The sequence below is a fragment of the Orbicella franksi genome, chromosome 2 (genome assembly GCF_964199315.1).
Source record: "Orbicella franksi chromosome 2, jaOrbFran1.1, whole genome shotgun sequence".
NCBI classification, from domain to species: Eukaryota; Metazoa; Cnidaria; class Anthozoa; order Scleractinia; family Merulinidae; genus Orbicella; species Orbicella franksi.
The window spans coordinates 24512429-24523747 of NC_138146.1; the positions used below are offsets into that span (position 1 = coordinate 24512429).

The 11319-nt window shown below is 39.6% G+C and overlaps 4 protein-coding genes across 4 annotated transcripts; all 4 read right to left on the reverse strand.

Annotated features, from left to right (window-relative positions):
- Nucleotides 1-229: 229 nt before the first annotated feature.
- On the reverse strand, nt 230-2908 carry LOC145469066 (uncharacterized). The gene is made up of 2 exons (XM_081452724.1): nt 2312-2908; nt 230-1863 (listed from the first exon to the last, which is right to left on the reverse strand). Exons 1-2 carry the CDS (start codon nt 2784-2786, stop codon nt 1466-1468), a joined length of 873 nt encoding a protein of 290 aa, XP_081308850.1. The 5' UTR covers nt 2787-2908; the 3' UTR covers nt 230-1465.
- Nucleotides 2909-3192: 284 nt separating this feature from the next.
- On the reverse strand, nt 3193-4700 carry LOC145469075 (uncharacterized). Its single transcript, XM_081452736.1, has 2 exons — nt 4138-4700; nt 3193-3601 (listed from the first exon to the last, which is right to left on the reverse strand). Exons 1-2 carry the CDS (start codon nt 4658-4660, stop codon nt 3453-3455), a joined length of 672 nt encoding a protein of 223 aa, XP_081308862.1. The 5' UTR covers nt 4661-4700; the 3' UTR covers nt 3193-3452.
- A 562-nt stretch (nt 4701-5262) lies between these two features.
- LOC145469084 (uncharacterized) lies at nt 5263-6639 on the reverse strand. Its single transcript, XM_081452744.1, has 2 exons — nt 5973-6639; nt 5263-5498 (listed from the first exon to the last, which is right to left on the reverse strand). Exons 1-2 carry the CDS (start codon nt 6541-6543, stop codon nt 5434-5436), a joined length of 636 nt encoding a protein of 211 aa, XP_081308870.1. The 5' UTR covers nt 6544-6639; the 3' UTR covers nt 5263-5433.
- Nucleotides 6640-8187: 1548 nt separating this feature from the next.
- LOC145469096 (uncharacterized) lies at nt 8188-10539 on the reverse strand. The gene is made up of 2 exons (XM_081452755.1): nt 9612-10539; nt 8188-8963 (listed from the first exon to the last, which is right to left on the reverse strand). The coding sequence occupies exons 1-2, from the start codon at nt 10477-10479 to the stop codon at nt 8794-8796; spliced, it is 1038 nt and encodes a 345-aa protein (XP_081308881.1). The 5' UTR covers nt 10480-10539; the 3' UTR covers nt 8188-8793.
- Nucleotides 10540-11319: the final 780 nt, after the last annotated feature.

Below are 11319 nucleotides of genomic sequence, written 5' to 3' on the forward strand. Positions count from 1 at the left end.
GCCAATCATTAAGCCACCCATGTATTAACTGAGCACAAAAAAAGCTTTCTGTTGACTTGTACGTATAGCCATCACCTAAGGGACGAAAAAGTCATGACCCAAGTTTGTTTTAAGTGAGTGTTCCAGAATGAAGCCAATATTAAGGAGAACTTTTAGGACTTTTTTGTTTCCATGGCATCTTTGATAAACATCAAGAAAAATATTGTAGTTATCAATACCAGAGATATTCAAGAAATTTGATAAAAACGTGTGACGATCCAAACGTCTTTAAAAAGTTATTGAAGATACTTTACCGATGCGCCTTTTAGCGAGGATGATTTTCGTAACCGGAACATAACAAAAGAGTTCCCTATTGATAAGAATATATACCGTCGATAGTTTTCCAAGATGCGATTTTCGAAGAAGAGATGATGTTAGCAGGGATATCCTTACGAATGCTCAGAAGGAAGGACAGTTAGTATCATCTTTGAGATACACGGGGAACTTCGATATAATGAATGGCCAGGGCTTATAACGACGTTTCGTTGTATCGAGGTTCTTTTCCATATATTTCTTAATTACTTGGGGCGAAGAACATCGTTCGTTATACCAAGGACGTCGTTTTATTTCCGGTTGGTTAAATCGAGGTTTCACTGTCTGTTGCTAATGTGTGGAGTACTCAGAGTTGCAGTTTGATGGAAAACAAATTTTTGTTTACTAAACATCGGAAGCCGGATGGACCGTGCGTACGCCGTTCACTTTTTTATCGAATGCTACAAGATTTACAGCAACTGAAAGAGAAGAAAGCCCCGTCCGACGGAACCGCGTCGCCTCTCTTTTGCAGTTTTGCCATAAAATCTAGCAAGAAAGCAGCTATCATCCTTCCTTCTAAAAGGTTTAAATGATTTATCTCATCCCTCCCACCCCCTTCGATTTTTTAGCATGTGTAAATCCACCAGAAAAAAAGAACGACTAAGGGAGTGAGGGACAGCAATGGAGTGTGAGTAAGTTAAAGTAGATATATTTAAGTCTTCTATTGATCTGATTGATATTTTATTGATTGTTTCCTCCTAGCTTGCATTTATAGCACTTTTCTGTAAGTTATTTTTACTTATTCTACAAATTTTATATCATTTACAATAGCAACCCGCAACGTTTACAAGATACGGGCGATAAGATAAAATACAAATATGGGTGGTAAGGCAAAAGTACAGGTTTCGATGCAATCTTCATCTACATCGGCGCGACAGGGTTCCCACAGTCCCAGAACACTATGAAGCAAGAAACTTGACTATGGATGTAACGGTGGAGCCTTACAACCGCGAAATATCAAATTGATTGAGTCTGTTCTTAGAGCGATAAATTAAACTTAACCTTTCTACTACGCGCGATAGTCTATCTTCTATGGAACATTTCGACTTTGAAGCGTCTGTGGACATGTATCGGCAATTAACAAAGAGAACGTTTTCCAGGGTGCAACAAACCATCAATGTTTTCGTTTCTGTTTCTTAGCTGGCATATTTTTTCCGTTCATATTCCAAAAGAATAGACCTCCCACGACTTGGTCAACCGGTGATGTTTGCTGGGGGACTTGCCAGTTACCATATGTTGACTGATAAGGGTCGTCGTAAACAGGGGGTGCCTGCACTACATCAGGTGCAGCACCGTACGTGATGTCCTGGCGCTTTCTTCCACGTTGAACATTGATGTTCTTTCCTTGTTTTATTTCACCTGGACCTTTGGAATTAGCTTGTTTTCCCATAAAAAGATGGAGTAATGGTGGGCTTCCGGCCTTGTTTGGTGTCGGTTGGGATGGGGGAGCATCATTGAACTGAGCACAGTCACTGGCGCCACCTCCTCCGCCTCCACCTTCTTGACCACAACCTAAATGAACGTCGATAATTTTAGAATAAAGAATTACGTACAGAAGGTAATACGCAATAACTCACCACTCATCTTATTACAAATTGACGCTAGTTAAGCTCAGCCGATCTCTCAGCACGGAAGGTAACCGTAATAGTGCACCAAATAGAGGATTATCCTGCTCTAAAGAAAATTGCTTAATTGTTTATGGAGAGGAAAGAGAATAATTTAATAAACCAAGCTGTCTTTGTCTGTTGATACGATATTTCAATTTAATTTAACTTATTTAAAGGAAATCGTATCGGGTAAATAGCAAAAAACGTGTTAGACAAAATCTTACTAAGATCTGCGTAAGCAATATGATTTATCATTTTTGTGCGATCTTGCGACAAAAATATCCACTGCTTGAGAAGAGTGAAGATGAACTTTAATCGCTGAGTTGAATTTTATATGGTAATGAATGACTTACAGCACCAGCCATGGTTACCACAGCCACGAGAATATCCGGGCACTCTCCATGGCCCTCCACTTCCAAACTGATTACATCCAAAAGGACCTCCATGTCCTCCCCAACCACCTCGATATAAATCCGGCCCGTATTCCGGGTACAATGGACCTGGTCCCCATCCCCAGGGACGTGGCCAGTCTAAAAGACTGTCTTCGAATCCCACTGGACAGTCATACGGAGAACCCAGAAAGCATCTTCTTTTATTTTGGAACTTCTTCACATTCTTTGGTCGTTGATTCCTCCTGCTGTCGTTGATCTTAGTTCCGTCCGCCGGTTCCTTGTCTTTTCCTGAGTTAACTGCCTGTACGTTTTGATTAATGTCAAGTGCTTCTCTTCGACTCCTCTTTAGAGTGCTCTCTGTTTGTTCAAGGGCGACTGTCACGCCAACGAAGCACAGACTAAAAACTTTTAAATAGAAAAGCAACGAACACGCCATACTCTCGAATGACTTGACGGAGCGAAGTTTTAAGTTGCCTTGTCGCTGAAAGTATTACCTAGATGTCTTTGAGGTCAGATTTGTAAACTTATAAACATCAAAGGAATGTTTTGACAATCACCCATCCCCTCATTAACATTTCAAGACCTCGTGACGTTTCTTCCTAACTCATTTAATAGAAATACATTAAATTTACCTACTCTTTTTTAAGGATGTATTCTTTTTCAGAGATTGTTTCTTTATGTTTTTTAAAGAAAATAATTTTATTTTCCATTTTTTTATGTCGGAATGACATAAAGACTCTATAAGAAGTTCAGTCATTTTTTTTGACCTGAACTGAACAATACCTTGCTTGTGGTACTACTATTGCTATCCTCGTGGAAAGCGGTTGATCACGCCCATTATGACATGCGGTAATTATTCAACTTAAAAGCACAGATCTAAATTACAAGACAAAATCTAGACGAAGAAAAATAATCGAATGAAGAATTTACTGTCCAAATGCCTCGCACACAAGTGATTGATGTTTGCTAGGTTTATGTATTACACCCGGTTACACACCTAAATAAAACGCTAAAAATAGCCAAGATTTTTACCACTTGCTGGCTTGTTTTTGTTAAAATTATTAATCTGCCAAAACCAGACCGATTTGTGATAAACAGGTCATTACCAAGAGCGCTTTTTGAACTCTTTTCTGGCAATGTTTATGATAATGCGGTCATTGTCTTTTTGTTTGGGTTGCTGAACACCTTTGTTTGGTTTTACACGTTCAGCGTTAGATGCTTTGTCGTTTTGTTTTCCTGCCTCTCCACAACCTGTAAAACAAACAATTTGTCACTTGCAGGCAATATTTTGGAGTATACGGTCACTGTTTCTTTGTTTTTTGAGTACTTTTGAGAGGTTAGGAGAGCCTACGTATTTGGCTTTGTTGTTTGTCACTATTGCCATCTTTCAGCCCCCATGTTTAATATACGCTTAGATGGCACTATTTGTGTACATAATTTTACTAAAAAGAAGAAAATAAAATGCAATGCGTTTCATAATAACCATTTTCCGTCTATTGAATGTATTGTGGACATCGACAGTGTAATTCATGTTCCATCTTGACTCGAAAACGTCCATAGAGACGCTGGACGTTCGAAAGAACCCAGGCCAAACTGAACTGAACATTTGTCAACATTTGGCCCGGGCGACCTCACAGCAAAACCCTTGTACCCGATGAACTGGAGTGCACAGTGGCAGTACAAAATAAAGAAATTTGATCGTTATGTTGTTCTTGTGTTTGAACTAATTTAACTTACAATTAGGCAGTTTGTTAATTTAACTTACAACATTTGCCAATTCAACTTACAACACCATCCTTGCTGGCCGCACGGATATCCACCTAGCTGAGGCTCCTCCAGATTATTGCCATTGAACCTTTCCTTCCAGGTCCAACCATATTCATTTTGCTGTAAGTCGCCATCATACTTGTCCTGTACCCAAGCCCATTCATCTCCAACATCGTATGGAGGTCCCGCTGCTGGAAAGTGAGGAGACACTAGCGGACCGGCTGGAAGGTCATTCCACTGAATATGCGTCTCTAGGTATCCATTTGGGCAACTGGCACTCAGTGAAAGCCCACAGAAGCAACGTCTCATTCGCTTACGACTGGCTGACCTGCTATTTTCGCGGGAGTGTTGATGGTTGTAGCCGGCTTCAATGGGCCTCACCTCATGTCTTTTGAGATTATCTTCCTTTCGGAAAACGTGTTCACCAAAAACGACTCTTCTTTTGATTTCATTGGAGTTTTTTTGAAAAGGATTGATCGTCTTTCCTTTAGTTACAAAAACTAGGGGGAAAATGAGAAGAAAAAGAAGCGGAAACCTGTCCATGATTTATTGCTTTGTCAAGTGGCACCTTTTTCAATCTCAATACAACAGTCACCACATGAAATGGGAGGTGCAGATTAGACAAAGTATTGTCACGAGGTATCTAGAGTAATTCCTTTTTCCACACAGTTTCTGTAAGTAGTTTCAACATCTACAGCTAATCGATCACGTTAATACCAAAGAAAGAAAGACGAATTTGTCTAACAGCCTTTATATTTCATGTGGATGGGGTTTATAATAGACTCAACAAGGAATGACGAGTGAACTAATCTATTAATATTTTCTGGTGCTTGTGATGAGTTTTGACGTTTTCTCCGCCTTGCTCGGTGTTTCCTAGTTTATAATTCTGATGAAAACACCAATGAAGAAGAACTCGAACGTGAGAATCTCAGCAGAAACTTCCGAAGCCAGTCTCGGGTTTCTATTCGTTAGCAAAGAAATTTTTGCGTAAATTTTCTGTCTAGTTTAAACAACTCTTCAAGTGACAATGACTGCTTAGACATGCAGTTTCCATTTCGTTGCAAAATTCCCATTCGTTCTAATAACACGTTCATAAGTAACACAGAAAGTGGCACGCTCGTTAAACATATGAGAGCTTTATTTATAGTATCTTCACATGCAGAAGTTGCAGATATCTAAGAACTAGCAAGTAAAAGATGAAAATGAACTGCAGCTTAGCAGACAATTTTAAAATCTAAAGATCAGCAATATATTTCGTTTTATATGTTTCCATCCCACAGCTTTCTCTTTGGTTTTACTTATGTTTGCGATATAGTTCAGCGCAGAACATTTCGGCCGATCAGAAGTGGAGATGGAATATTTCTTCCCATTCTTCCGTCTCCTGTTGAAATGAAAAAGATGCAAAAATGAGTCATTTGTATTGCTTAAGTTGTGACACGGGTCCTATAAAAAACTTAAAATGTGATTCCAGTAGAGAATCTATGACAGAATCCCTATAACTGAGAAGAAGTCAAAGTCGTTTTCCCACAGAATAACGCCTGTGCAGTCAAGCTAGCTAGACATGTAGATCAGTTCACAGCTAAAAGCTTGAACCATCTCTTACTTGTATTCAGTTGACATATGCTGGAGTGAGACTCGAAACAGCAGTAGTATGAATGTTGAGACCAAAGCCCATTTGCTTAGTAAATCTTTAAATTACAAACTTTTGGTACAATAGTTGTTTTTAAATCTAATTGTTCTTTATAAGCAAAATACAGTTACATTATAAATAACCTGATTTTAGATAACATTTTTAGTTAACATGAAATAATTTGTTTCCAATAGCTTTAAAAGAGCCTGAGCCCTTCACACTTACTCAGCCAAACGTGTTGAATACGCCCGTCGTTAGATAGACGCGGCATACGTCGACCGAAACCATTATGACGCATGAAGCCGCCTTGAAATTTACACCCGCACCCACCACAGCCACAGCCGCAGCCTCCTCCGAATCCGTAATCTCCATGGCCACAACCGTCTAATTCGTCACTACCACTGATGCCACCTTCAAAACCTCCACCGCAGCCGCAGTTACCACAGCCACATCCACCACAGTTTGAATTATCAGTAAAATCCCACGGTGACAGCCATCCAGGAGGACAGACCTGAGGATGCGAACGTTTCGTAGAAATATTTTCTTTCATTCTTTTTCTGTCGTTTTCGTCTAAGACGTTTTTCTCTTCTTCCTCGTCATCGTCAACGTTTTCGTTGTCATGTTCAGAGTGCTCTGGATCCGTTTCGTCTTCCTTGGCATCTTCATGAATGCTTTGTTCTGTGGCGTCCAGTTTTCCTTCGTAGAACGGGCGATCTATGTTTTCTCGGCCATACGAAAGTGTCAGCTGCACAAAGAAAACAATCCCAAACAATACACAAACTGTAAAAGCTTTCATTTTGAAAGAGGAGGACTCTTAGCCTCTTCACTCTTACTTAAAAGCAGAAAATCTTAAGAAGCAGGTGCCACTTTCATGCAGTAAGAATACCCTGTGTGGATCTCTTATCATGAAAGAGACAGATTTTGGTGATGTCACTGAGGCATTAAAAATATTACTGAAAACTTCTTGTGTCACAGAAACAAAGCAATCGCCGTTGATGTGTACCTTAACTCAAAATCTTTTTTGTCTTCATTTGACACTCAAAATCGTTTTCTGAAAACTCTAAAATTCCGAAGAACAGAAATCGTTTCGATTCTGACAAAGCCATGGGTGTGGCTCGTTTTCTGGTACCATTGCGATGTTGTTGTTGAGTTATAATAAGTTACCCGAAAGCAGAAAGCCAATTGATTAACTGGGCTTGAGGCCGTTTCATTTCTAGTCCGAAAAACACGCAACTGATTTCTTTATTCAAAATGAAAGCCATCAAGCATCAAAAAGAAAAAGGTGTTATGTTCTCAAGTTGAATTATCAGCGCGGTGATTGAAGCTTTGGATTCTAAAATCACATACATTCAAATCGATATCGCCGATCGTAACAAACGCGGACAGCTACGATCAGGAAGGAAAACTGGTTATTTTTGTCCGTATCAATAGCTACTCAACGCATTCTACTTTTACTGCGAATCTTACTCGTGAATATCCAGTAACACGAAAAAGTAATATCGTTAAACCAAAGGGGAAGATTCCTTACGCATGTTCAGAAATGGCGATCGTGCCAGAAAGGAGACCACTCGCAAAAATTCATGTTTCCTTTCTCCCCGGGCTTTAATTAGCAACGAACATGCAGCTTGTAAATTAAATCAACGACATTCAGGTAGAGGAAATCTCAGAGAATTTCTGCTAAAAATCAATTTTTATCAGCAAGAACGAGCAGTAAAAACACCTTAATCCGCTCTTATACAATTTCCGAAGAGGTTTTAGGAGGGATTATTAAACGGCAGGGGCTGACAACCTGGGGTGAAGGGAGTTAAAACAGTATGAAAAGGTTCGGAATGAGTTGATAAGAAATGAATTGAATCTAACTGAATGAATGTGAGGAGTTATCTAAAATGGAAGACATTATTGACTGTTTTAGCCAATATATGATAGGAAAATTGGAAAATTGAAAAACTCGCTAAAAAAGAACCTTGGAATTGGATGTCGCTGCATGTCGTATGTCAAGATCGGAGTAGAGTTTGTGTTATGACTTTTCAAATTGAAGTTGTACAATGATCTGCGACAAAGTAAGGAAGAGAATATAGAAACGAGTATGGGAACAAGGAAGGGGCTTGAGGTTTATCAGTGGAATATTTCTTGCTAGGGGACCCGGGGTGAGCCCGTAAGAGCGGAAAAGGGTATAACTGGGATTTCAAGGTAAGTGCAGAAAAAGGTTAATACTTGCTTTAATATACACTGCGTCTGCGTCTGACTCGTGAAGGAGCACGTGCGCTGCGCGTGCGTGTTAGTGACCTGAGTGGGAAAGAGCAAACTGGAGTTTTAACTCTGTGTATCAAATCACTGAAATCTACTTAGCAGTGTAAAGTGCAGTAGAGAGCTTAATTACAATTGTTCAATTCAAATGACGACAAGTTTTACAAAGCAGAATAATTGTATTCTAGCTTAACAAGTTTAGTTCAATGTCAAAAGAAATAATATCTTATCTCTAATAATGATGACCCTGAATACATTGAAGACTGATATTTTTATGCACAGGTGTTAGAACAGTTGTCGGCTAAACTGAATGTTATTTCCATCATGCCATGAGCCTCTTTTCGTTTGTTGCAAGCACACGTTACTCCTTGACTAGCTTTTCATCCTCATTTTTTTTTACTCAGAACTGAGGCGTATAGACATTATTCGATTAAAGTATGTTTGTCTCAAATAACTTCACAACCACGGGAAATTAATTAAAAAGTCGACGATCAGTGAGAGATCTACAATCTGATTTCTTTTGTTGCGTCTTATGTACAGAACAGGAAAGTGGCTTCAGCTATTTTCATACGATTTATTTTTATTTATCAAACTTAAAATTTTTACAGTTACAAAGCGGACTAGTTAAATTCGTTATTAAGCCGTGAAAGAAATATTTAACACATCTTTGTGGTTTATAAACGTCACCTGCCTAGAGTTATTAAGAGTTGTCTTTAACTTTCGTAGGTTCAATTACTTGTCTGTGACCGCTCTGGCAAATCGAAATCCTTTTTACAAATACTTAAACCGTTATTTAAAGTTAATGAATTTTTGGTAGTGGCTGATTTCCCTTCAGCGGAGTTGCTTGAGGTTGCTTTTGGCTTTGTACTGGAAACACAGTCTTGCGGTTATTTGTTTTCGGCTTTGGGAAGTCATTTTCTTTAGCTTTATCTTTTTCGGCTACAGAATCTTCACCGTTCTTCTTACAACCTGACAAGGACAAAGACACCACAATTAGCAAAGAAAGTCCAAACCCTCTTTAACCCACCCCATCCCATCAAAGCAAGACAAATTACCCGGTCTGAAGCCAACAGAACGGAACAGGACCCGCATCTTAAGATCTAGATGTTTAGTGGTGAAGACTCAAGAAGAAACTAATCGTCGCTCGGAGACCCCTTGGTCCCTTGTCCTTCCCTAAAACTTTGACGTAGGGCAGACATTGTGCGGTTTACAATAACTACCAAATAGAGACACAATAGCAGCTTGGCAAACTGACGGAATATAATGAAAAAAACGCTGGCCACTTCTTTCACAATTTATCTGAGCGGTCCTTTGGCGTGCATGCAATATACATTAGACCAACAAATGCTCGATCAAAGCATTTGCTTGTTCGTTTGTTTGTCAGTTCATTTTTATGTTTGTTTAATTGTTTGTTTAAACAAGTTGTTTCGTGTTGGGTATTTTAAAGCTACTTTTTGTTGGTGTACCACAAATCTATCTTATAAATTTATCTGCAAATAATTACCATATTGAAATGCAAGTTAATGATTGTTAGTTCTTAAGTTGTGGGATCAAAATCAATGTGATATTGTAAAAGCTGTTAAATCTTACGCCTAATTATTGAAACTCGTCACTTACAGCACATCATGATAGGCGGGTATCCGCAGCCCCCTCCGCAACCGCATCCACCACAGCCACCACAACCACCACATCCTCCACATCCACCATATCCACATCCTCCTCCGTACAAGGGATGTCCTCCGAACCCGCCATATCCACCCCAGCCATAGGGTGGAACTAGGCCACCAAAGCCACCGAATCCACCCAAGCCTCCACACGCCAGACCAGGCCAGCCAGAACCGAGGCCACCGCACGGCAAGGTGTAAGGTCCACTGCATCCGATCACCTCAAATGAGTGTGCAGGTCCACAAGGGAATGGACACATACATCTTCTCCTGACTTTTTTCATGCGGTTAATCGAAGGTTCCAGTGGCGTTATTTCGATATTACCAGGCGGACTTAAGAAATTCAAAGAAAATGGGTCCGCCTTATTTCCTTTCTGGGATGGGTTCTGCGACCCAGGGGGTTGCAATGCAGTTATGGTGAAAGGTCCTTGGATTCCCAAAGTATTCTGCATCTGCAATTCTTTCGCATCGGAATCAGATTCCACTTTTTTTCGGTCGCTTTTTGGTAAGGGCTTGTCCCCTTTTTTATCACTATCATCTTCATCTTCTTGTTTCAAGTCATCTCCACTAGAATCCTTAACGACTTCTTCATCTTCGAGTTCCATGACCAGGTCTCTTTTTTGTCTCATTCGCGGCTCCTCCGTGGTACTGCCATCTTCTTCTTCGTTGTCATCCGTATCACCAGAATTTTCCAACTCATCGTCAACGTCTGATTTATCTTCGTGCTTGGAGCTAATGCCACTTCCGTCGTCTTTTACTGGCTTAGCTGGTGTCAAAACGAACACAAACAATAAAACAATTATCAAGAAAACAGCCTTCATGTTTAGTTACTCTTTGCTTGGGGAAACAAAATTGTTATTTTCCCTAATGTTATAGCATCTGAGTCACAGTTTCCGAAACCACGTAATGTTATGTCATTGCGTCCTCTGTTTAAGTGGCGTGAAAGGTCACCTGTAAAATTGTATCAAGTTCTCGAATGAGACCTGCACACCTTGTTTCTGTAAGAGAGCCGATCTTTTAATATTTTCCTAAACAAAAGCGTATTTAGAAGGACCACTGAGGTGACAAAGAACAACTGAAGAAGTGTGGGGTGAATCACTCGAAGACATCACTTTGTTTATGGTCGAAATAAAAGGAACTGAGCTGAAAATAAATTGGCACTTTGATTTACTCATTATTCATTTGCTACAGTTAATGCTAGGCTAAAACTTGCTTGACACTTATGCGGAAATGTTCCCTTTTCAAGTCGCATACAAAAGTTTTTTTGTTTAAAGCGAACTGTGTAACGTAAATCAAAGCCAAGAAGGCTTTTCGATATATTTTTAGTAGAGTGAACTAGATTTTGAAGGCCGTTGCATCACCTGCAATTCATTTAATCAGTTAATCAAAGATAGCAGCAATTCCTCTAATATTATTCCTTTGCCTATGGCAGAAAAACTCCTAATACGCTTCGCGGCATGAGACAACAGCTGGGAGGTTAACAGAACGGGATACCAAAAGACTTAACTTAAACTCTCTTTACTGAGTGGAATTAAAACATTCGCAGCTTTGAATTTTAGGTTTCATTTTCAGTCCTACTTGTTTTTTCTTTGCTAAATTGCCCTCTTTGTTTGTTTCAATGTTTGGTGTGAATCATTTATTTCAAGGTTGCCCTAATAAAA

Coding starts and splice junctions, on each gene's coding strand:
- LOC145469066 (XM_081452724.1), bottom strand. CDS start 2,786: ATGGCGTGTTCGTTGCTTTTCTATTTAAAAGTTTTTAGTCTGTGCTTC. Junction 1,864..2,311: donor TGGTAACCATGGCTGGTGCT/GTAAGTCATTCA, acceptor ACGTTCATTTAG/GTTGTGGTCAAGAAGGTGGA.
- LOC145469075 (XM_081452736.1), bottom strand. CDS start 4,660: ATGGACAGGTTTCCGCTTCTTTTTCTTCTCATTTTCCCCCTAGTTTTT. Junction 3,602..4,137: donor CGGCCAGCAAGGATGGTGTT/GTAAGTTGAATT, acceptor TTTGTTTTACAG/GTTGTGGAGAGGCAGGAAAA.
- LOC145469084 (XM_081452744.1), bottom strand. CDS start 6,543: ATGAAAGCTTTTACAGTTTGTGTATTGTTTGGGATTGTTTTCTTTGTG. Junction 5,499..5,972: donor TATTCAACACGTTTGGCTGA/GTAAGTGTGAAG, acceptor TCATTTCAACAG/GAGACGGAAGAATGGGAAGA.
- LOC145469096 (XM_081452755.1), bottom strand. CDS start 10,479: ATGAAGGCTGTTTTCTTGATAATTGTTTTATTGTTTGTGTTCGTTTTG. Junction 8,964..9,611: donor CCCGCCTATCATGATGTGCT/GTAAGTGACGAG, acceptor TGTCCTTGTCAG/GTTGTAAGAAGAACGGTGAA.